General features: G+C 41.6%; 1 protein-coding gene and 1 long non-coding RNA gene across 6 annotated transcripts in view; both read right to left on the bottom strand.

Moving 5' to 3' along the window:
* Positions 1-26,244, bottom strand: part of nlgn2a (neuroligin 2a) — a 238,719-nt gene that overhangs the window by 14,039 nt on the left and 198,436 nt on the right. For all 3 annotated transcript variants that reach the window (XM_020711522.3, XM_011487310.4, XM_078936303.1), the window contains one exon: positions 4,073-4,258. In XM_020711522.3, the coding sequence (XP_020567181.1) occupies positions 4,073-4,258 (186 nt within the window). The remainder of the gene's footprint in view (positions 1-4,072; positions 4,259-26,244) is intronic.
* On the bottom strand, positions 8,343-11,803 carry LOC111946354 (uncharacterized). Of its 3 annotated transcripts, none has more exons than XR_013651069.1 (6): positions 11,620-11,803; positions 10,658-10,883; positions 10,370-10,529; positions 10,077-10,154; positions 9,823-9,979; positions 8,343-8,811 (listed from the first exon to the last, which is right to left on the bottom strand). It is a non-coding gene; the product is annotated as an uncharacterized LOC111946354 (long non-coding RNA). The 3 variants fall into 3 exon arrangements; XR_002872033.2 differs by having other exon boundaries at positions 10,077-10,157; XR_002872031.2 differs by having other exon boundaries at positions 10,077-10,283.

The following is a 26,244-nucleotide window of genomic DNA, read 5'->3' on the forward strand; positions in this document are numbered from 1 at the left end:
GCGTCAGTTTAAACAGAAAAAAGTGTGACAGTCGCAGGGTTGCCTAAATGTAAATATTTATTGTTTCCCAGAAAGCCACATATAACCAAATATATATAAACCGATCTGACATCAAATAATCCTCTCTGGGTTCTTCACCAAAAAAAAAAGAAAATTAGAAGAGTCAGCAAACATACAATAACTTAATTGCTTAATAGCTAAAGTAGCTTTGAGAGTTTGTCTGCTCGCATTTGCAAGCTATCATATTTCAATTTGTGACGTTTAGCTCGTGCTGGTTTGCGGTGCCTTCCGTCCATGAAACCCAGGTTCAACTCCAGCCTTCTCCCTGTTCCCTTCTCTACTTCTGTGCCGGTCCCAAGCCCGGATGCTTTGAGAGGGTTGCGTCAGGAAGGGCATCCGGCGTAAAACATTGCCAAGTTTACCATGCGACTTGTTCGCTGTGGCGACCCCTGATGGGAAAAGCCAAAAGAGAAACAACATTCATAATGTCGGTATAGATTGTATTCTTTGAATGCCGCCACCGTCTATTGGCAGATGATACACAGCCTTTTCTTTATGTTGAACAATAAAAAAATACTTGGTTGTCCACCACCGGTTAAATACCCTGCATTTCTCCTGCCTAACCTTTTTGTCATTTTTCCGTTCTGATTGGGGGGGGGGGGTCTGTCCCAGTCGCCTGGACAGAGAGCCATTTGTCCCTACGAGTGGGAGCAAAGGGAGGTTGCAGTAGCAGCATTTTTAGGTTGGCTGACATTTCAATTAAAATAAGCTTTATTGACGTGAGGAAACAATTCCAGGGATTCCGTTGGGCAGGCCTAGTTCACCATGCTTCACTTTTTCATGCTTCCATGGGTCTCGATCACGTGGCCATGTAAAAAAAAAAATGCAACAACAAGTAAAGGAAAAAGGGTCCCTCTCTGGTATCATTCAGGGGGCCGGGTCAAATGCATGGGCGGGCCGGGTCCAGCCCCCGGGCCGCAGTTTGGGCACCCCTAATGTAAGCGGAGAGCTCTCAGCAACGAGGACAGGAAGGGGGGAGGGGTTGCTCCGCGCCGACGGCTCTGCCCGCAACTAAGACAGGAGTTTTTGACGAACTTTGACAAAAGATGATCGGAGTGAGACTTTTCCAGGTCAATGGCAGGAATGAACCTCACACTCCGGTTCGGGGCTTCACCTGGCTGCTCGATATTCGTCAGTTCAGTGACATCAACATGAACTTTCGCTTGGTGGTGTTACGTCTGGTTCAATATGAGACACAATGACAGTTAGAGAAACCGTGTTAATGGTTCACTCTGATCACATACTCCATGCAGAAAATCTCAGACGAGGTTCAGAGGCACAAAGCAGCTGTGTGTGGGCGTGAGCGCGCTCTCTTCGCCATCTCCTACTCTTCATCTGCCGTTTCTGCCACTCGCAGTTTGAGACCCCGAAATGAGGAGCGACGAGCGCCGGCGTCAGAGCGGCGTGATCAAAGGCGCCCGTTTGTCTGCAGATCGCCAACGACACTGATCTCTGTTCAGATCAAAGGCGGGTTTCGTCCGCGGGCTAGCAGGCTGTAGCGGTGCCATTTGAACACTTGGCCCTCGGGGGCCAATTGCTGATAATGGGTAGCGTGACGTTGACGACGGTTCCTACAGAGGAGCGCCGGGAGCGTCCTTGAAGGTCAGGCCTCCTGTGCCATCTACCTTTCAGAGACTTCAGCCTCCAGCCTGGATCTCATTAGCATCTTGACGACAGAAGCTCCTCAGCTTCAAAGAACAGGTGGCATCCTCCTTTGGGGACAGCTGCCTCGCTCGGGCTAAAGCCAGGTTTGGGACGTCCCTCTGTGGTGCGTCTTTCAGCAATCAGAGGATTTCTGTTCTTCATTACATCTGGACCTAAAAGGTTCTCCTAGAACTCAACCACTCAAAGAGCCATTTGGATCAGTTTCCCACAGAAATGAGGAGCTGCAACACCCTGTGGATCCAGTGAACGGCATCATTTCACTTGTTTTTGAAGTCCTTGAAAAGATGTTTGATTTTTTTGTACCCTACTTTTTGTGTGTCATTTATTGGATTCCGATGAGAACTATTTCCAGAGAGTGAAATATTCTGGATCAGGATGTTTTTGGGCAAAGCTGCGTGTTTCCGGAAAGTCTCGCCATGTTTGAGACTTCCTCATTACATATTAATCAGACTGATAAAGTCGTTGAAAGCAATCAGATCTGCCCAGGTGCCATTAAACGTACTGTTTTCTTCAGAGAACTTCCATTTTCCATCGCTGTCCTGCCTGGGCCGGAACTGGCGCAGGTTGATGGTCACATGGAACTTTACTTTGAAAATGTCTACATTTTGATTTTTTTAAACCTAATAGCCGTTAGTATCTCCCCCTCCGCGTGCTCATGCTGCTCTTCCTCTTGCTCGCTCACACATCCCGACGGTGATGAAGCTACCACTACAGTCTTAGAACATGATAGTTATTTTACTAAAGACAGCCGCAGCACAGGGATGAAAGAGCCGCATGCGGCTCCGGAGACAATCCGGACAATTTGCAACAGTAGCGCGGTGCTTACGCAATCACGTAAACAAGCCGATTCTGAGGCAGAGAAAAGCCCCTTTTTACGCTGATATGCGACACGTTACAGCGGTAAAGTGTTTGCGCAATCAACATACAGAGACTGATTCCAACACAAGGAAAAGCAGCGTTTTCGCTGCTTTGCAACCCGTCACAGCGATAAAGTGCTTCTGCAACAAAAGTCATTCCAGCAGATTCTGATGTGAAAAAAAGCAGCTTTACGCAGATTTGCAACACCTTACAGTAGTTTTGCAAATTGGTTCCAAGAAGCTTTTCTATGCTTCAGAATCCTTTGGAAAACGGTCAAAGGCTACGTTCACACTGCAGGCTGAAACGACCCAACTCCGATTTTTTTGCCCCTATTCGATCTGTATCTGATCAGTCTGAACAACACAGATCCGATCTTTTCAAATGTGACCCAGGCCACTTGGGTATGTGGTCCTGAATCCGATACTATTCGATATTTGGAAATGCGACCGCCGTCTGAACGGCCAGGCCAGATCCGACCCGTACGTCCTCGATACGCTACAAACATCATCATTCTGCAGACGATGCTGCTGAGACCAGTCAGTGGAAGGGAAGCGAGGTCACCGATTGGATTCATATTTGGGGTGACAGCTCTATTCAGGCCAAACTCCAGGACTCTTATCGCAACCGGTCGGTTTTGGAAAACATTTTCATCTTAATGGCTGAGCGTGGGTACAGATGATCCTGGCTCCAATGCCAGTGAAAAATAAAAAGCCTCTGAGCCAAATACAAGGAGGTTAAAGACTGGAACAAACCAAGTGGCCTTCAACGTATCACCTGTCCATTTTACAAAGAGCTGGACCGCATTTTGGGGGTTAAGCCCAGTGTTGTTGACATTCATCGTTAACGTTAGCTACTTCCGCCGCAACGAATGACGTCGTTCACCGTTGAGTACTCTTCTGCGCATGCGGGTCACTTCTGGGTCATTTCACGGTCACACAGGGGATCACAAAAGTTTGCATCTAATTGGAAATGTGAACGGCCTTGCAAAAAAAAAAAGAAATCGTATTTTTTGATAAAATCGGAATTGAGCATTAAGCCCTGCAGTGTCAACGTAGCCAAAGACTTACGATATTTCGATGAGTGTGTTTTTATTTGGTGTTGATGGCGACAGCTCTGGTATTAAAAGGTTAAAGTTTGTAGAAGAAGAAAATAAAAGAAAGAAAAAACTGTTTGCATTGGCTTACATAGAGCATAAATTTGCTCTGTGGGGTTTTAAGGATGAGTATGAGACGACCCTAGCCGTCAATGATTCAGACACTCGTGTCTGCACCCGATTTGATCTAAAACTGTGAAACACTCAAAGGTGGATCCAGGCTGTTAGCAGTAACACAAACACTGATAGACAAGAAGGCATATGACCCAAACCCAGTGGGCCTTCTGCCTTTTCCAGCCGTCTCCAGAAAAACAAAAAGCTGAAGTGGTATTATGACGATGGTGGCTGTGAAACGACGGAAAACAAGCGTGTGGGACCGCATGGTGTCCAGTTTACCCTCCGAGTGGTGCGACAGGATCAGGAGGTTGACGCAGGAAGCGCCGGCTCCGGAGCCAAAGATGGTGATCCTCTCCGGGTCTCCTCCGAAGTGGCCGATGTTCTCGTTGAGCCAGCGAAGGGCCTGGATCTGGTCCAGCAGGCCGTAGTTCCCCTTAGCGGACTGATCCCCCGTGCTGAGGAAGCCTGTTCAGGGAACACAGAGAATAGGAAGAAAGAAAAATGAGCCTGAATGTGAATGGATTCCTCCAAAATCAGAGGCAGCAACTCGATCAAAGGAAACAAAATTAGTATTCAGTTTTTAAATGCTGGAAAATAACATGAAAAAAAAAAGGAGAAATAAGCTTTGATTCATGATGATGCAATTTATGCCGGAGCTTAAATTGTGAATCAATCCGCAGAATGCAGCCCAGCAGGTGCGACGCTTAAATCTCCATGGAGAATATTTGCCTTTAAAAAAAAGAAGAACGTCAGTATATATTAGTTTTTGAAAGATTCCTCTTTAAGAGGCAGGAAAACTGAGCCTGCAGCTGAGAGCGGAAATCAAAACACGCAGAGAAAGTTGGACTTTTTTCTGGGATTTCCAAACCAAATATTGATTTTTCTTTTTCTTTTTTATGCTGTTTTTCCCCCCATGGTTGTGCTAAAAGAAAAAGTAAAGCAAAGGGAGGCCTGAGCTCCAAAATAAAAGATCTGATAGTACGGGGTGAGGTTTTGAAGAGCTTTACAGGTAGAGCTGCTGCTTGACATGTTTCTGGATGTGGACCGCTCCACACGTCCTCACTGCTCACTCATGTTCAGCGCTGCTGCTTGACATTTGCAGCCTGTGTTGATCCTCCACCAAAAGACACGAATCGTTTCTGATTCGCCGGCGGCTTCCAAACGCCGCCTCTTCATGTGAGGTCAAGAGCTTCTAAAACCAGCAGATGGCAGGGTTGGGATTACAAGCAGAACACAAGGTGAGCTATGTGGCAGTTAAGAGGGGGAAAACTAAAACTAGGTTTAATTCATTTGAACCCACTTCTCTGTTGACTGATAGCTGCTGCTTTCAGTCTACACATGATGGTTTATGGAAAACTGCAAAAAGAAAGGGAAGGCTGGAAGAAATGAAGTATTTATGCATTATTTGTCTTTTGAAGCGTCAATGGAAAACCCCAGACAGCAACATGAAATATTAACCTCATTCTAGTCTTGAAAGGTGAAGTAGTTACAGAAATGCAGATTTGACGCATTTATAACACATAAAACATTTAATTATCAGGAGTGAATACTCCGGTAATTGAAATACTGCTAATTTTAAATAAGACATCAAATCTATGGAATGTATTTAGTAGGAACATAAATGCTGTGACTGCTAAATGTGATGGCCCCCAAAAATCCACAATAGTTAAAGAAATACAAATTACCCCCCCTCCCACACACACACAAAACCAAAAAAACAAGGAAACAAAAAATTACAAAAAAAATAAATAAAATTAAAGACAAAAACCCCATCGGAATGGACGGACAAACAGACACGAAGGGGGAAAGAAAAAGCAATGTGCAGCCTCAACAGGCACAAACCAGTGTCCTGCTTGTGCCTGTCCCAAGCCCAGTAGATGCAGAGTGTAGTGTCAGGGAGACCACTGAACATTAAACTTTTAAGACCTATCGAGTAGATCAAACGAGAAGAAAGATATGTGAACTTATATGATGAAAACATGGTTTTCTAAGCATTTTAGGGGCTCTAAGAGAAGTAACACCCCAAACTCTCAGCACACCTGCACCCGATACTGAGGCTGGCTGACCGTTTGTTTTAAAGCCTCTGGACCCCTTGACATCGTCTGCCACCAACCCCAAGCTGCTAATCCACCAGCAGTAAGAAATCCCCAAACTAAAACGTAGTGAGCCATTACTGTGATAAATGCCCAGTATCCACAATAGAGTGAAGAAAAAGTATAAAAAGACAAATGAGATAAAAAGAAGTCAGGACAGACTTGACCCCCCCCCACAGCTGCTTTAGCCGTATTGGCAATTCAAGTTTCTACAAGAAAAGGTGAAGAAATGGAAAAGAAAAGAGGAAGAAGCTGATTCAGCAACCTAGCAGAGGCTTCAATTAGCAAAAAAAGCACAACTTAACAACCAAACAGACATTCACCAACAACGCTGTTAAACTGGTAAAAACACCAAAACAAACGACTTCATTCATTCATTCATTCATTCATTCATTCATTCATTCATTCATTCATGTCCATATGCTCTATTAACTATACTTGCAGTATCTTTGTTGGGGTCACAGGGTTGCCGGAGCCTATCCCTGGTACTGTTGGACGATGGTGGGGTACACGCCAAATGGCTCGCCAGTCAATTGCAGAACCACACAAAGACATTCCCACCTCAAGACAAATTACAATTCAATTCAATTCAATTCAATTTTATTTGTATAGCCCAAAATCACAACAACAGTCGTCTCGATGGGCTTCCAAGTAAAACATGAACTCAAAAGGATCACGAATACAAAGAGTTCAATAGGTAAATACTAAAATGAACTAACAAACTGACTAAGCTATACTGGCATCCCTGCCCTTAGACCCCCCTTCGCGGTAAGGAAAAACTCCCAAAAAAAACGGATTCCGGAAAAAACGAAGAAACCTCAGGGGTGCCCACATGAAGGAGGGATCCTCCCCCAGGACGGACAGGCGATTTACCAGAAATCTTAGAGAAGAATTAACTCATCTAAATCTACAACTACATATATAAATTATATATATATATATATATATATATATATATATATATATATATATATATATATATATATATATATAAATTCTATATATATAAATTCTATATATATATATATATATATAGATATATATCAATTCTAGTTTGCTTATCCCTTGTGCTATCCTATGGGGTCCAGATGACCCCACCCTTACATTGACGTGTTCTCCCTACCATGACAAAGGTGGATAAAGGTGAACAGGATTTCAGGGGATCGATGGACACCAGTGAAGATCACAAATCATTGAAGAAAAAAGGTTCAGCGCACTGTCTAGTGGGTCTAGATGACCCCACACCCAAGTGCCTAGGATAGCACAAGGGTTACACAAAGTACCAAAAGCCAACTGGAAAAATAGGATCTTCTGGATGACCTCCATTGTTGTTCTTGTTAGCTTCACCCCACATGCGCAGTGACGGTCCAGTTTTGAGTGGAAACGACCACCTGAATCGCCAAGTCTATTCTAAACCGGACCGTACCGAACCAGACTGTACCACTCAGTGGAAACGAGGCTAAAGAGTAACCTTTGAACCTGTTGAACAGAGACGATTCCTAGCAATTTTAACCAAAAAAAAAAGTCAGTTTGAAGGTTTTCCATTTTGAAAGAACATATTTAAAGCTAGATAAACCCAGACAAGAGAACAAGCCCAATAATGACTTCTGTGAAATCCATAAATACAAGCAAATAATCCCAGTGTTGGGGGTTTATTAATTGAGCCAAGCACAAACAAGAGGCAGCAAAGCTCCCTAAAGCCCTCATGTAATCACTATGATATATTGAACTGAGCGGTTATGTTAAATAGGTCATTAATTAAGCTAATGAATCTAACACATGGCAGTAACTCTTTGTCTCATTTTAAACTCACCCATAGGAAAAATCTGTTGCTCATATGTTGCTTGATCTCGTCTCTTGAGATCAGTTTGAGCGTCTCATATTCGTATCATTCTGTGATCATTTGCTTCTTAACTCTTGCTCCTAAGGGTCCCTTAGGAGCAAGAGTTAAGCTATAATGAGAAAAGACATCACTGAGACAAATGAGGTTGAGTTGAGACAACTTTTAGAGCAATAATTAAGAAGTGGGAGAGACGAACCTAAGACGTTCATGAGACAAATCTGAGAAGAATGAGTCCTAAAAGAGATCTCATCGTTGTCTGTCTGATGTCTCTTTCATGTCTTAATCATTTCTCTTAAATGTCTTACCAAAGCCGTTAATGAGAATGATATTTGAGATGTATTTGAGAAAGAAAAGAGAAGTTATTTTTATAGCAGTGGTAGCCAATCCTGGTCCTCAAGGGCCACCATCCAGTAGGGTTTAGATGTTTCTTTGCTCCCCAGATGTGAATCAACAGGTGATTAACCACCTCCTGCAGAACTTGAGGAGGCAATTCAACCACTGCAGCAGATCTGTTGGAGCAGGAAAACAGCTAAAACATCCATAACAGTGACCTTCAAGGACCAGGATGGGAGACCACTGATATACAGTAACAGTAAAAACAATACTAGAAATGTAAATGCTTTACACTTTATTTGGGCAGCACCATCATCAGTACAGCATTTGAATTGTGGTAGCAGTATTAAACACTTTTTAAAATATTAAATGCATTAAGTACATGAACTGTGGCGTACTCAATGTGGCTGACATGATGGTAAAGAAAACTTCCATATTTTAAACAACAAACACACTGACATCACTGCTGAGGTACAAGGAAAAAAACAAGATTATGTAACCACATAAAAAAGTACCTGATAAAAACATTCTCCTAAACTTGCAGCCTACCAAATCCATGGACCAATTTGAGAACCAAATTAAGATAAAAAATAAGAAAAAAGATGGAAGAGAAACCAGTCCGCATACTGTAGATCATAGCAGTGGCCTTAGAACCTGCTCTGCCCTACATTTGTTGACAACGGCTTTCTTGAGCTTGGCCTCTTCAATTTGTTCCCAACCAGGTAGAGTGGCACATCTTAGGACATCAGCTGTAAGACAAGAACATTAAAATCTGGCATGAACAAATTGATAATAGACCGCACATAACAAACAAAGATAACACTTCAAGCTAGAAGCAAACTGTAGTTTTATAAAAGCAGCTGCATAATGCTACCATAAGATTACGTTTCTGTCATCCCTAAAAGCAGCCACACGTCGCCTGAGAGGACATCTGTTTCAGTTAAAAGAATTGAAATGCAGCATTCTATGGGCATTAACTATTTAACAAATAAGGTTCAAATCTGTTTCATTTCATTTTTTATGATACAGTCCAGATCAAACATTTAAGAAATGATCAAGTCACATTTTGCATGGTTGGCTCTTAACAAGGGAAAAATAATAACCATGTCTTAATTGGGACGCTGAGGGCTGATCGTGTCAGACAGCAAACTGTGGAATAAGATATTTCAACGAATATATATTATGGTATCATTAAGAATTTTGTGGTCAATATTTTTTGGATTGTTCAGAATATTTCCATTAGTGTTTTAAAGTAGAGCACTTTGGCTTAGGTCTTTGTTCTGTTTGAGACTGAAGAATTATCCCTTAGTGGTACAAAAGTAAAGATTGGAAAAAAGTCTGTTATACTTGGAAAACTTCATAAAGCCACCCTTTAAATTGTATTTTATTTCTTTTAATGTGACACAATCTTACTATTTAAATCAAATTACCCCAAAATAAGGATTTTCAAAGCTAAATTTTAGGTTAGCCAGGGCTGCTCATTCCTGGTCCTTGGGATCCATCACCCTGACTGTTTTCCAGATCCCCAAGCCCTGCTAGCTGTTGATCAGCTCAACCAGATGTCTCCACATACTGATTGAATGAACACACCTGGTCCAGGTAATCAGCTGGAAATCAGGCAGGCTGGTAGATCTCAAGGACCAGGGATGAGCAGCCCTGAGTTAGATTAATACAAGATTAATAAGAATAATTAACTGCAGGTCATGATTAACTAACCACACCCAAAAATGAATCGCATGACAGCACTCATAAATATGTACCTTTGCAGAAACTCCAGGGTTGAAGCCAGCTCAGTTGGATAATGACGGTTAAAGCAGAAGTAGCTTCTGAACATCAGGCACAGTGCTGCAATGTTGTTGTGTACGATGGAGCGGTCCCAACTCAGCATGAACCTCCTTGGGGAAAAGCAAGACTGTCCTAAAGACAGAACAATGGATAAAGTAAACATGTCACTCATGTACAGTGTACAAAGACAAAACCTTTAGAATAATTTAACACTGGAAACTTTACTTACCACATACAATAACAGTTGGAGTCAACGGCACCTGCTGCAGCTGGACCTCGTCTGCATCTTCTACAAGAACATGGCATCCTCCTCAAAGTAGCAGAGCAGAAGAAAGCGCATCTCTTTAACATCTCATCTCTTCTGAGCAGCCACTCTGCTCTCCCCGCATCATCTGCAGCCTTTTAGAGTTTGGAAAACGTCTTGCTTTCATCATTTCTGCAACAAGAGTGCAAACCATTTCCTTCCTTAGTCTTGGGCCAGGTCTCTTTCCAAAGACTGCACAAATTCCTCAGAAAACTTACTCCATGGAATTTCAAAGCTGTCCTCCCAGTCAATGTACGTACAGTCCTCGGCTTCTGGAAGATGTGGATGACGAACTCCTCGGTGACTATAACAAAAGTGATGATGATTGTGTTGGTGAGGTCTCAACAGATGATGATGTGCTGTTCTCTGGCGTTTGGTCTGCAACAAAAAACAAACAAACAGTATAAGTGTATTAAGTTTACACTGTACTGTCAGTGTGTTACCCATTCATATTCATATCCACTTCTGTGCATTACAAAAACTCATTTGTAATGTTTGAGACTCACATTTCAATTTCCAAAGAGCAAGACCTTTCCGGGCTTGAACAGGTCTCAAAGCTGGCAGCAAGTCAGCCTCTTCTATGAATCGTAGATCCTCATACAACTCCATTTATTCCAATGGACTGCAAGTGTTCTTCCAGGATGTCTTTTGTGGCTCTGGTAGGACCTCCATAATGGCAGTGTGGAGGAACATGGGTTCTGATTCACTCATTTTCACGTGTATTTAGATCACCTTTAATCAGAGAGGGGAAAAAAAACATCATGTACACACATTTTATACAGCACAAAGTAAGATCTGGAAAGGTTTTTAAATATGATTTATGATTCACTAAAATCCTCGTACATATCAGTGTTGACATTTGTTGGCTTAGCTACATCTGTGCTCTCTAAACATCTTCACCACTGACAGAGGGCTGAGAACATGTTTCCCTAATATGCATACTTACATTTTCAGATTATGCTTTCTAGACATGTGAGCAGTTAATGATGACTTTACTTTAAACACATGTCCATAACCAGTTTCAAAAGATGACATGACAGGCCAAACGTCTGCAAGATGATCTTTTAAACAAGATAAAAGCTTTTTACAGCGTAAAAATTGAACATACAGTGAAACTGCACATTTTGAAGTTTGGAATAATGGTCTGTGGTGTCGTCACACTGTGAATGGGATGAACCCTGCAGACCCTTAACTGAAGAGCAAAATGTCTTCCAACAGTTACTTAGCACTCACGCGTTTGGAAAAATATCGAGGCTCATTCTGTAAACTCTGCACTGCAAATAACTCTTCAATGTCTCTATTTTTTATTACAAAAAGCACAAGTAAACCTTTGTAAAAAGTAATAATTACTTATACAGCCAAAGCCACCGCGAGTAGCCCAGACGTCTGCATTACTGGCGGAGCTAGCTTAAAACACCTTTAGCATTCAACTGAGTTCAGAGTTGGAGGGAAGAAATCGCAAACTTACCGTGCAAACTTCAAAGATTTTACTTGAATCTTTTCCAGACAAGCAAAAAAAATGTTGGAGATTCATCACACGGATTGTTAAAACGCAGAAAAAATACGACAAACGGTCGTCAAAAGTCTCTCGTTCTCTGCACTTCTCCCGCTTGCAGATTCCGGCCCGTTGGTGACGTCAACCACAGAGTTTTCCCTCCCACCGTGATCAACCAATCAGAAATCTGTGTCAAGTGAGGCTGTGATACAGTTTAAAATTCAAATCGGGTTACTCCAGGCTTCTGTTTGTTCAATATGATGCAGACTAAAATCAAGAAAACAGAAAATATTTTCAGCTTGTAAGGCTGCATGAAGGGTGATTTTTAAAGACAAAGATAAATTAACTCAAACTGAACCCCATAAATCTGTACCGCCCTAAAGTTGATTTATTAATTTGATTATTTTTATTTGTGTATTTTATTTGTTTGTTTCAAATGTAAATTCTATTTTTTGTTCACTTTAAGGTGATCCAAATATGATCCCAAATGTCCTTTATTTAGTTCAGACATCAATGTGTTAAATGTTTTATACCCACCAACATATAAGTGTGCGTATATGCACTTGTGCGTGCATGCATGTGTGCCAGTGCATGCGTGTGTTTGTGTTTAACTAAACCTAGCATCATTAACCCAACATACATTCTTGTTCATTTATGTTTATCTAAGCAGTCACAAAAAAAGTTTATTAAATCGACACTGCAACGTTGTCTTGAAATTTCATGTTTTTTAAAAAGTTTCAAAAATATGTCTTTTGAGGACATGACCGTCTTAATGATTTAACTTTTTTTTCTTGAAATTGTAATTAAGTTATATAAATATGTAAGCAATAAACAACTTTTTTAAGTTGAACATAAATAAAATAAAAAATATTATTTTCTAGAGATGAACTGTAATGGTGTCATCATGAGACTCATTTTAGGGCTTGTACTACTCTAATTTTTCTTTTTGCTGAGACAATAAAAAAAAGGCTAAAACAAGATCTAAATTATTGAGCAACGAGAGACAGAACCATTGATGTCTTTCACTGAGACATAACTGAGATAGGGATTTGAAGTAAGGATATCAAATTGAGACATACTTGAGCGCAACATAATATGGCTCATTTTTCTCTCAATTGAGATCTGGAGAAGAGACAGTTGTGAGAGAATTTTGAGATCTCAAACAGTGCTCACTGTGAGACTTATTTCTCAGGAGAAATGTTTGAGAAGAATGAGAAAAGCAGTTTAGTCTCAAACAGTTCTCATTTATGTCTAGGAGACGTAAATGTGACAGAAACGAGATCTCATCTTCAGTTTTGCTTTGCTATGGGCATTGTCATTGCTTCTTAGAGGGGTTGCATCACTGCTACCATGAGGTTCAGGCCCCCCAAAGGTTATGAATAAGCTTTAGAATAATTGCTTCTTTTTTTTTTTTTTCTTTTTTGCTGGATCCATCGTGAAGCGAGTCAGCGCAACAAGAGGCCACTTCAGCTGCCGCCCATCCTTTATGATCTGATGAAAGGCTGCAGAGAAAACTCAGGATCTGGTTAAAGAGCGGCGGCGGCGGCGCCACACGAAAGCCAAGCCCCCGCGTGAATCGTCTTTAAAAATGGCTTTGGGTTCGGGAGCGGTGGTCCGAAGGGTGAGCCGCCGGGAGAAGGCCAGCGTAAAGGGGGGAGGCGAAAGGGGGACAGTGGGTGTTCTGTCAGTCCAGGATAGAGGCGCTCAGTGTTTCATCTGCCTCCAAGACACCAGGGGGGTTGCTTTGTGTGTGTGTGTGTGTGCATGAACACACACTCGCACGGGGACACTGATCAAAGACTGACACTACAAAAAAAAAAAAGGAAAGAGTCCACCATCTTCCTTTCTTCGCCCACATACTTGGAACCGAAGAACACGGGCAACAGGCAGCTGCAGCTTCAAGACCCACCGACAGACAAATTCCCAATAAAGCTCCCATGTGCAGTTTTCCAGGTTTCAATCCATGGCGTTTGGTACATTCGTCCGTGTGACAGACGACGCTCCCTGTGCGGCGCTTTCCCTGTCATTTTATTGTTAGCTGCGGACACAGGTGCCAGCCCATTCTGTGGACGCCTGCGTGTGTCCTCGCCAGCATAGTAATTACAATTATCAGAGGAGTCCAGAGAAATGAGCAGATGTGGGATCTGAATGATGCATGCAGGGACACACACCTCACATGGTGGTGGTCTTCTCCATGGGTGCATTAGCAGTGACCAGCGCCTTCCTGATCTATTTTGTGGACTAAATGTCGGATTTCCACATTCAAGAAGGAGAGGGATTGGAAAGTTGGAAAAAAAAGGGAAAGAATTCTTATTTCCATCTTCCTTTTTTTTTAATTCTCCACAAGCCATTTCAGCTTAGGCAGAGCAATTGGCCGCGGATAATTCCAAACTCTCTTCTTCCTTTTTTTTTTCGCTTTGTGCTTCTTTTCCGCTCTCTAAAGTTGCTGTTAAATTATTTGTGCTTTATTCACATTTTATGCCTGCATACTAGAGGAGGACTTCTCTGCGAGAGCCTCTATTACCGTCCTTTCATAACATCTCTGTTCATTTAGCTGAAAACTCTTATTTGTTTGTTTGGAACCCCATTAGCTTCCACCTCGTGGTCGCTAGAGTCTTCCTGCATGGTGTCCATAAGCATAAGACACACAGATTTTACCGGTTTCACAAAAACCTAAAATGAGTTCACAAAATACACAAACTAATTCATCATATTTACATTAAAAGCTACACAGTTCTTCTCGTATATTTTGGATCTTGAAAAAGGACCAATCAAATCACCAGAGGATGGCGATACCCACTGTATAATACTTTTGTGGGCATTTTTTTGTGTCGTTGCCCCATGCTAGCGCGTGTACTCATGGACGGAAGAAGCTTAGGGCGAAACGTCACAGCGGTGCAAATCTCGGGAATGGCGCTCCGGGCTTTTTCTTCCACAGCTCCATTCCAATTTATGAAAGACTTGAAGTTATTATTAGGTCTGGGCACAAACCACAAGTGTTCATTTCTCCTCCATGATCAAATTTTGAACGGTTGGTGCTACGGACACGACATCCACAAGTCAATAGCAAATCCAACTTCCTGATTGGTCAAAGTTCAACCCCTTTTAACTTTAAACATGCCTTTTGTACATAAAGCTCGAGAACGTGGAAGTCTGACGTTTACACAAACTTTTACTTGCCATAGGTAGCTTGATCCCGCGTTGCAGTGTGAACGTAGCATTGGGTTGGTGTGACTGTGTCGCCCTGTAAGGGGGGGTAGCAACCTGTCCAGGGCGAACCCCTCCTTTGCCCAACAGTAGCCGTGAAAGGCTCCAGCAACCCTATGACCCCAAAATGGTCACGGCAGGTATGGATGGCGTTTCCCTTTTACCAACGACTGTATTTCTCAGAAGGATTTTGTTATCAACCATTCATTTCAGGTCTTATTTGGAATCTACCTTTAGATTCCAACCGTGACTCCCACCTGAGCTGGTCATGCTAAGAGGACAGATCAAAGAATCCGATGCTTTTATCTTCCATTCTCCTGGTTTTATCTGCTTCCTTCTAATGTGTAAGGTTGCCCCTCTGACGATCTATGCTTTCATCGCATCAAACAGAAATGGGTAACTATCAAATATTCATTTTTTTTTTGCTCTCTGGCTTAACGTTCTAGCGAGCATTTTCCCTTGTATCATCTTTTTTTTTCTTTTATCTCTTCCCTTCCCAGAGGAACGGCCTCTTCCTGAGATCAGTGTGGAGACGAGGCTGCTGGCCTCTGAAGTCCTGACACTGGTGAAAGCCAAACCAGGCCAGCACCCGGCAGAGCGGGACCATATGCAGTGTTCTCGGTTTGCCCGCGGACCTTTACGTCTGCTTCCTGTCCGAGTGTGCGTTCAGAAAGACGCAGAAGTAATGCGTGAGCAGAAGAGATGACGGTCTGTTTGTGTGTTTCCCAGAGGAACTACAAAGACTGGTCTTTAATTCCTTCTTCTTCTTCTTTAACTGGTGCCTTTATAGCTTGGCAGTGAGCTTCTATTGATCCGGTTAGGTTGCCAAGGAACCAGGTTTCATCTTCAGGATCACACGCCGCCACCACAAACCTTTGTGTTGAGGATAGACAGGTCCTCACCTCCCCGTCTTCTTGGTTTGCATTTCCACATCTTCTCAGACTAAATCACTCGCTCTTGTTTATCTGTCACTTGGCTCCCTTTGGGCGTCGGCGGCCCCCAGTGGGCTCCTCTGCAGTCAGAGGGTAATGGTGGGTGAAATAGGGGTGCCAGGGGTCAGATTGCTCATGATGTATGATGCTCATGATGGAAGGCACTTGTACGGAGACAAAGTGATTGTTTTCCATCATCGCCGTGTTTGACGTAACTTCCCGCTGTTCCGCTTTGGTGCCACAGTCTGGGTCTGCGACAGTCCAGGGAAAAAAAAGAAACATCCTGGTTTCTTTTTAGGATCCCAGAGCGGTTTGATGTGATTTAAAACAGAAATGCAACATTTACAAGCAGACGTTTTTATGGACGAGATGATAGTTGTCCAGAACCTTTCCCTGCTGAATTGAAATAGAACTTAAAACTTCACATTTTTCTATCATTCAGATTTATAAAGATAAGATTAGAGATTAGAGAGATTCTTTATTGATCCCACATTGGGGAAATTCAATTGTTAGAGCAGTTCAAAAAGCAGAGAAGAATGACAGCGATGTGCAAAAGAATGAGGGGTGTTCAAAATGTGCAAAAATAGAAAAAGGAAAAAAGTAAGTAATAACTTATGTACACTATGTGTGTGAATTACTTTATATACAAAAAGAAAAGAGAACATTCACAGTCAGGACCATAAATATTTGCACTGAGACACATTCTTCCTCATTTAGTTTCTGCACATTACCTAAAAAAACTCAGATGCCATTGAAGTGCAGACTTTCAGCTTTCATTCCATGCATAAAAATGTGAAAAACTAAACTAAAGTGTATGTTCACATAAATGTTCAGCATGGGGTTTCATCTAATTCCTGGTGTCTCCACAGCAGGTTCAGTCTCCTACTTGAAACCTCGCAATGCTACGGCTCAATGCTTGAGTAAGATGGATTCTGTGTTTCACGCCACTTTGAGGTTTGTAACAAACTGTAAGGCCTCGACTCATCATTGTGACCTGCACTCTTGAGCGGGATGGTCTTCACTGTCAACCAGGAGGTTCACACACTGGTGCATTTTTATTTACAAATCTCCTCTTGGACTTTCATCATCTTACATTTGCAGCTTGATGGAGTGGAGGACTGTGGAATCATACGGACGGCGTTCCAATGACCGTCTGTTGCTCGCTGTTCCATTTGCCCGTCCAGAACTGGGAAAAAAGGCTTTTGTCTTTTCTGCCCCCTCCACATGTGTTAGGGTTATGAAATTATCATTTGCTTACACGCTATTATCACCATAATATTGTAGCGACCTGGGGGTTGGCCTTGCCTTCAGCCCCAAAGGCTCATGGGAAGTGGGGAGCTTTTGGGTGAAACCTTGAGTCAGAGGGTTGTGAACCTAAGTGACACTCCATGCTGTTTGGCTGTTTGTGAATGCTGGAATAAATGGGCTAGATGCTCAAAAGGAGACTTTGCCTCTCTTCCCGTTTATTTCTGCTTGAGACTGACCGGGGTCGTGCGGTGTATGGGGCACGGTCAGCTCTCCAACAAAGCCATCTGAATTAGCAGTTGGCTTTAGCTACCCCACGAAAGTGATGGTCTAGCTGGATCGTTACAATATGTTCGTCTCAGTTCTATCTTAAAGTAAGAAAACAATAACCAGGAAAGTTCTGATTATACAAGAATATGATGTTCCTGTACTGCTTGATTGAATGACCCACTTTTATGTTATCAACCCTGGCCACCAATAGAACCAGACTGGATAGACTGAGAAAGCAGAACTCCTCTGTGACAGTTCGCACTGTCACAGACTGATTCTCCTTCTGCAGAAGTTTAGCAAAAGTTCTCATCTCCTGTGTGGTTCTTCTCTTTATTAAGGAAAAAGTCAGAACCCTGACAACATGGATTCCACAACAGAATCAGTTTACATCGATTGCGTCAACGCTTCACTACTGTAGCGTGTTGCATGTCAGCGCAAACCTGCTTTTCTCCACATCAGAAACCAGTGCAAGTAATCGCGCAAACGGTTGATGATTTACGGTGGTTGAAAGAAACGTCAATGCTGCATCTAAAGCTTGGGTTTTGATGCATTCAAATTTGACATTTACTATGGGATAATTGGACCAATTAACTCTCAGCTAAATGTTGGTGGTGCGTCCATCCTTTAGGCCTCTATTGTAACAACAGACAGACACATTTCCTCATCGTCTCTCCAGACGTTTCCAGACGGGTTTTATTCCACGCACGCATGCAAGAGTTAAAATCTTTTAAAAGTATAAAAAACTATACATGCTGCCAAAATGCAGCGTTTTTGAGCCGAGATGGCGGAGGGAAGAAAACAAGAACTAATGAATCCCCTCATCTCAGAGTTTCCCCGCACCAGCAGCAGCTGCGTGCTGCCTGGGATTTACCAAGAAAAAACAAACAGCTATCATAAATGGCTAAACACTCATTGTGGGTTGTGGTGTGTGTATGCATGCTTTGTGTGTCCTCAAGCGTCGTCGTGCGCCCGTCTGCGAGTGAGACGTTTATTATCTTCCTATGTGGATCCACATCTGCGAGTGTTTCTGACGGTGTCTGTGCACGCCGACGTCTTCCCGCCGCCTTTGGTGCGGCTGAAGCTTGAATGACTTTTTGTTGTGTTTGTGTGTCTTGGGAGTTACTCTGAGATTCCTCCATGAGCTGCTAACGTTATGCAGCACACGGCGTTCATGCTGGGATGGCCTACATGCTGTTGCTGCTTCACACTCATGGCACTGGGTCTGAATGCAACCTCCTGAATTAGCTAACCAGGGAAATTCAAAACCATTGTGTTCCCTATTTTTGTGTTTCTCCTTTGTTCAGTTTGTATTGATCTTTTCAAAACCCAAACCTACCAATGACAGAATAAGAAAAACGACACAAAGCTGTGAACCTTTTTACGCTGGAGATGTACACGGGCGACACGTACATCACACACGCTCTTTGAACTACCGCGCTCTTTGACCGTTTTTTTCAGTTGCCATAATTCCAACGGATTCTGGCGTGGACTGAAGCAGCGTTTGTACAGTCAGCAGAGACGGCCCCGTATCACATGACGTCCCAGCGCATGCCTGAACGCCTTGGCTGCCATATTGGGCGTCAAACTGTGGCAGTCAAACAGGAACCTGCGATGCTACGTCCTCACGTTTGCATGTTTTGGGAAAAATGTACTTGTTTTTTCCGTTATTACAGGTTCCAACCAGCACCCTCTCAAAAATAACAGATTGGCACCTGGATATAAGCCAAAACGATACCCCTCCCTTAAATATATCACCTTTAGGACAATTAAAATATGTAACCATTGGCCTACCTGGCATCTGTTGGCTGCCAGTCTTCCCATTTTGACTGCAGTAGACCATCGTTTTTTTTGTCTTCATCCCATAGAAGTCGGTAAACAGAGACACTTGATATTTCTGTTGTTGATAACAAACAGCTTCATGGCTACTACTGTACAACAAAGTCACCGATTTTTCCCCTCGGATGTATCAAAACAATGTGTGTTTGACTCCCAAAAAGGCAGACAAAGGTAAGAGGTCCATATGGAACACTCTATGGTAGTAATTATGATATAGGTATGTATTTTACTAGGACTAGTAGTAGTAGGAGTAGTAGTGACCTTTTTATTTTGGACAAGTGAAAACAAGTGTAAAATAAAAAACAAGACAAAATGATACGATACAAAATTATTAATTAAACTCAGTACACCCTCCATCAAAGTCCAGTGTCCTGCCCAAGTGTATATTCGCTTACAGCTGAACATGTAATTCTTATTTCCAAAAACACACAAATGAATAACAAAATCTTATTTTCTAAGTATGCAGATTTACCAAAACTGATGTTCTGTATTGTTTTGTATTTGTACATATCTATCAATGATCATATTTCTGTATTTATACTTGAATTCTTTTATGTTTGGACATTGTTTCAAGCATTTATTGGTTCTGTTCCACAACTTCACTCCACAAACTGAAACACAAAATCTTTTTTTTATACTTGCTTTATGTATGAGAAACTTTTTTTCCCCCTAAAATCGTATTTTATCTTCTCTTTTAATAAATAACCTTTGGATATTTGTTGGCAATAAATTGTTTACTGCCTTGGATATTATTTGAGCTCCAGAACACTCTACTAGGTCAATTTTGATTGTATGAATAATTTGTTTGTGTGCTCAAGGTAACTGACTTTGTGTATGATTCCTATTTCTCTCTTTTGAAGTATTGAAACTGAATGTAACGTTGTTCCCCCAAACCTCTACAGTATGACATGTGGAGGGATTTGTGGTCCAGAACCAGTTTTGCTTTATTCAACACAGAAATACTTCTGGATATTTCACGGGTCTGGACTGGGTTGATAAAATGTATTAATTGATCTGAATCGATCCAAGCTTAATAAATCAATGATAGATCCATAAAAATAGAGATTGATCTTTTATGCCTTTCCTTTTAACGCATAACATCAGTAAAGCCAAAGTCCGCTAGCTTGATGTTAACGTATAATAGAATTTCCCACAGGAACGCTAACGCTCGGCCGACCTCAACATACGTTACAGACCAAATGAACAGCTTTAGAAACTCACAAGCATGAATTTTCCAAAGTCTTTTAAGGTCTCTTTTAAAGTAATCGTTCATGGTCTAGAGATTGCTTGTTTTGCGTAACCCTTGTACTATCCTAGGCACTTTAACGTTGGGAGTTGGGTCATCTAGACCCACTAGACAGTGCTCTGAACCTTTTTTCTTCAATGATTTGTGATCTTCACTGGTGTCCATGGATTACATGAAATCTTTCCACCTTTATCCACCTTTGTCATGGTAGGGAGAACACGTCAATGTGAGGGTGGGGTCATCTAAGATAGCACAAGGGTTAAATCTTTTGGTATGAAATGTAACGCTATACTGCTAGCTCCACCTAGTGGCCAAACTGAAAAGCCCTCCAGGAGAGGAAGAGAGAAAATAAAGATCTGCACTTTTTTGTTGGAGTTTGAGAAATCCTGTAACACTGTATGGTTTTAATAAGATCTCACTGGTTTATTATTAAACTAATACATTTTACAGTATATAGACTGCACCAGGCTAATATAAATATATAGATCATTAATGTATTTGTATACAAATATGTCAAAATGTGTAAACTGTGTACATTCAAAATTGAATCGAGGGAATCAAAAAAATCATAAAAAACGAGTCAAATTGAACCTGGAAATTATTGGTGTTATTCAGAAACCTATTGGGCACACCAAGAAACTCTGTATACACAAAAGCTGAGATCACAAAACTGTCTTTTCTGCATGGCTTTAATGGAGGGGTCCCCAAATCCAGGCCTTCAGGGCCAGTGTCCATGTCTTCCAACCAACCTCCTCATTGGTTAAACACACCTGATCCAGGTAATCAGCAGCAGATACTGCAGGGGTTTCTGGAAAACTGCTTTAAAGGTTCTCCGTCCTGGTTTGTTCTGCTTAGTGTTTCTTCGGTCTTCTCTGTTGCTGATTGAACTGCTCCGCCGTTCTTTACCTCCCACCGCAGACCCTCCCAGCAGGTTTCCTTCACCCAGAGCCAGATCTCCGCTTTTACCCTGTGGCGGCGAGGAGAACAAACAGACCTGCTTCCTGCTTGCATCTGTGCTCTTGGATTTAGCGCCTCTGGACTCTGACAGCACCATAGCTTGTGAATTAAAACTTTGTTTCTTTTTTTCTTTTCCCCCCTCCTACCTGCCTCCAGCTACAACGATGCATTTCAATCGTCTCCACAAATTTGCGGTTATGAAAGCCGTCTTCCCAGAATTCATTCTGAGACATCAAAATAAATTACGACACGCCAGGCTAATAGTTATTGGAACAGAAATGAAGCCCCGCCACTAATAAAGGTTTGGTATCTGCGGCGGCCGACGGCTTCTGCCCCTATGCCATAAATGCAGTCTATCATATTCTCAGTCTGCATATTTATATTCTTATCCTGTCATTCATGGATAACACAGGGAGTGACGCTTTCCAATCTTGTGGTGCCACAATTACAATATGCAAAAGCAGTGATGGTGACAACAGCAGTTACAGCAAGTATCAGTTTTGGACGGTTTGTTGTCAGATAAGGAGGTCGTTGCGGCACAAGTGTGAGCTTCTGCTGCGCGTGAAGAGACTTTGTGGCCTCAGACGACCGTGAAGGACGGCTTCCTTCACGGAGACATCTCTATACGCCCCCCCCAAACACACACACACCACCACAGAGCCTTCAATTATTCTGACCTTCTGCGCATCAGGTAAACAATTTAGATAAATAATCTCCCTGGTAGAAACGCTGCACTGTGTTTGTCCAGTTTGCAGATTAGTCCGGACAAGATTTTAACCCTTGTGCTATCCTAGGCACTTTAACATTGGGAGTGGGGTCATCTAGACCCCACAAGACAGTGCACAAACCTTTTTTCTTCAATGATTGGTGATCTTCACTGGATTACATGAAATCTTTCCACCTTTATTCACTTTTGTCATGGTAGGGAGAAAACGTCAATGTAAGAGGGGGGGTCATAGGATAGCACAATGATCACACAATATCTATATATGTACATATTTATATATAAATATATGTATATATCTATATTTACATTTATATATCACAGGCCAACTGTGAAAGCTGACAGACGACTATATGAATATATCCAACAACAACTCGCTGTCCTCCAAAGAGACTGTTTGATCACGAACTCTGCCACTATCCTAAAGGGGAACCATTGACTGTATACGAGAACTGGACAGAGTGTCCCCTACCCCTTTTGTTCCAAACAAGAAGTACCCTTTGGTCCCAAAATGTCAAAATCCCTCAGACTTCTATAGAGAAATAAACACCTGTCACTCAGTCATTCTATTGGTCAGAATAACCATTCTTGATCTGATACCTTCTTTTTAAACATGTTCTTGATAATAAATAAATAAAAATAATACATTTTCTATTCATGAAATTTCTGTTGTAGTTCAAGTTATTCAAGTTATTAAATGACCAATCAGATCATAAAAGTAGCTGGTCTCCCTAACTTTCAAAAGCTTTGATTGGCAGATTTCATGTGGTCCCCTTTCAAGTGGTAGGGGTGTGGACTTCCAACAAGCTCACTCCTGATTGGTGAAAGTGGTTGCCATAGAAATGTTGACTCAAATCAATTACTGCCTACTGACGACATCTGGTTCCAACATGTGGGCGTCCATCTGGTGACTGAATTGACCTAATTAGGTTGTAACCAAAAGCAAGTCGTTTTCTATAGGAGACATCACACTCACTCAGTCTAGTTCTCATACGCTACGTTCATTCCAGGCTCAGAAAGGTGCGTTCAAGTGAACGCTCTTAATGAAGAGTCTATGTAAATGTGCACTAATGCGTGTTTCTGTGTTCAAAGCTCTCGCGTTTAGGCGTTGCTGCTCAAGTTTTGTTTTGGGGTGCTACGTACAAAACGTGTTGCAACCTGACGCTCGCTGAAAGTTAAACCAGTTGAACTTTAACCAATCAGGGACTTTGTAGTGACATATGGGTGGTGTTTTTTTCGAAAACACAAAGTGCCAACCGTTTGAAAGTTCATTGATAATTGTTGCTTGTGCCTTTCATATATATGGGAATAGAGCTGTGAAAGAAAAAGCCAGATTTGCACCAAGCCTCTTCCTCTACATGTGCTAGCATGGGGTAGTGACAGTCCAGTGTGAACACCGTATGCTAAAAGCGCATACACGACCATTTGCTGGGTGTGTACGTCCCATAAGAGCGAGTGGCGCTTTTGCATTGCTGTCAAATACACACATTCACACAAATTCACACCCCTGCATATCCATATCCATCCATACCCACATGGATAGGATGTTTTTAGTTCTGTTTGACTAAAGTACCATATCTTACTTTTATTTTTCCTCTCATTTGATGATTTCACGATAGAACTAATAAAAATAAAACAAGTCATATAGAAACGTACGCAGAGGGACAATGACTTGGACGTCCTATGTGTTAAAAACTAAAAGAGCCTTTGGTTTCTGCTGCATTTGGTGCGGCTCATGTAAATTTCATGAAGCATTTTGTTCTTTCAGCAGATTTCTGTCGGTTTAGATCAGAATGAATTCCTGCTGAGTCTGCAATTTTTGTTTATGTCTTAAACTTCCCACTTCAGAGCTTCCTTTGTTGGAGTTGTTTTATAGTGGATTATATTTTAAGAAAAACACCCTGCTGAATGTTAAAATTATGTAAAAACTGTGGGACTGATTTGGATACATTTCACAGAAAACTTCTTTGGATTTTATGCGTGTAAATATCTGAATAAATCAAGGAAACCACGGCTCCAGTGCACTATATCTATATTTAAAAGAGAAAATATTCAACAAAAGAGTAAATTTGCTATCTTTGACAGAAAGGATGTGTTTAAAGGAGGTTCAAAAATGTCAGAAATGTGCTTTCACACTGCACTTTTGAGAGCAGATTATTGGCGTAAACAACAAAACAGAATTACAACAGCTGCTCTATTGGGTAATATTGCCCAAAACAAAAATTAAATTATTCAGATGAATTTAAGTATAAAGGAGAAGAAAATCAGACTGTTTTTTAACATTTTTAAAAAAAAATGTATACGCTTAATTTGGAGCGCTTTTTTTTTGCTCTTTTTTAAACAATCTGTCTTGTTTTAGATCATAGAGAATTTGTTTTAGACTTTTACAGATGAACTAAGACCCAAGACTAAAATGTGATTTTTTTTATAGTTCAGGTGAATGTTTTTTCTGCCGCATGTACAATATTTGGATTATCGCCATTTAAAGTAATGATCTTACCGCCGTTACCGTAACTAACCGTTACAGCCGACACGTTACTTTAAATTCGTCCGATAAACAGCTCAAACCTGCCGTCGTGCGAAAAGAGGCCATTTTTCCAGAAGGAGAAACTGGTCGGGTTAACAAAAGGAGAAACGACTCTGATTGGCTAAGGCAGTTGGAAATCTGAGAACTACTTTATGCCCATCAGGGGCAATGTCAGCTACAGTTCCCGTAAGAATATTGTTTAACCCTTTAACACCTGGAGATGTGGCCGGCAACACAAAAGCACGCTCTTTGAGCTACCGCTACTCTTCAACCGCAATCAATGAAATTACAATGGATTTTGACGTGCGCCGACAAAGGGGCATGGCCACCGTTTTTTTGGGTGGTTATAAACCTGTCAATAAAACGGCCTGACGGTGTGGCGTCGGAGGCACCGTTTCCTCCCCACCTGCATGGACGCCTGCCCGCGCTGGATGTCAAAGCCTGGGACTCGCAGCTGGAGGTAAAAGGATGAAGTCGCTCCGAGGAAGAGGAGGGTCACACTCTTCCCACTTTATGATCCGCTCATAAAGTCCCGGTCGGTCTCGCGTGGAAAGGCGCGGTCTATAAAATCCATAAGACAAGCACGCCGCTTGAAAAAGCAAGGCTCAGATTTATGTTAAGGAGCCTCCAAGTCGCTCACACAGAGATGATTTAGGAACTGACAAGATGGAGACGCATTTCAGGTCTACAAGGCTTTAAAAATGAATCTGATGACCGATGAGACAAACACCACTGAACTGATTTATCAGCCACTCCATTATGATGCCAACTTTGGCCATTTTTAACCAAACAACAATAGAGATCACTCTACATCAGGCGAATTCAAACTATCCACTGATATATATGCTTAACACAGTGCGGAACAAACAGGTCCAGGTTTGGTTCCAAAAAATGCCGCATTAGTCCATTTCTTCTGATCTCAGCTAATTGTGGCTTTAGGAAATGGCTAAACAACAATGACCATTTATTCATTCATTCATTTTCTAATCCGTTTGTTCCCTCCCTTGTTGGAACCTGTCCCAGCCACTTGCTTGCAAAGGGTTGGGAACAGGAATGAATAATTATTAAAAGTGTCTACGTTTTGATTGAAATATAATGTTGATGATGTTATTGCAGTAAAAAGCTAAACATTTTCATCTGTTGTTTATTATCGAAGTCCTGTTAATATGAGCTTTTAAACATCATATTCAAATACATTTTGAATCCATTGTATGAATTACTTATTTCAAGTTTTTCAAAAGTGTTAACATCTAAAATGAACTTAAATTAAGACCTTTCCTGTCTTTAAGTCAGGAATGTTGTTTTTTTTCTAGTTTTGCCTGTAAAATGACTAATTTCTAGATTTACGAACTGAAAAAGAAAGACAACACATATTTTTTTAAAACAAGTTGAATAATCTTACACATCTTGCTGTTTATATCTAAAATCAAGATCAATAAGATTTTACAACTAGTTTTAAGATTAATAATCTTAGATAGATTTGCAGTGTGGGGACAACCTGGACAGGTCGCCAGTCCTTCGTAGATGAACAAAGCTAATAAAAACAGAATAAAGCTGCAAAATATGCTTAGTAGAGCTAAACATAGATGAACAAAGCAGGACAAAGCTGAAAAAGCTAAGAAAGTTGAACAAAGAGGAAAAGAAAACTGAGCAA

Source organism: Oryzias latipes, chromosome 18 (genome assembly GCF_053564925.1).
Source record: "Oryzias latipes strain Hd-rR chromosome 18, Olatipes_Hd-rR_3.1".
NCBI classification, from domain to species: Eukaryota; Metazoa; Chordata; class Actinopteri; order Beloniformes; family Adrianichthyidae; genus Oryzias; species Oryzias latipes.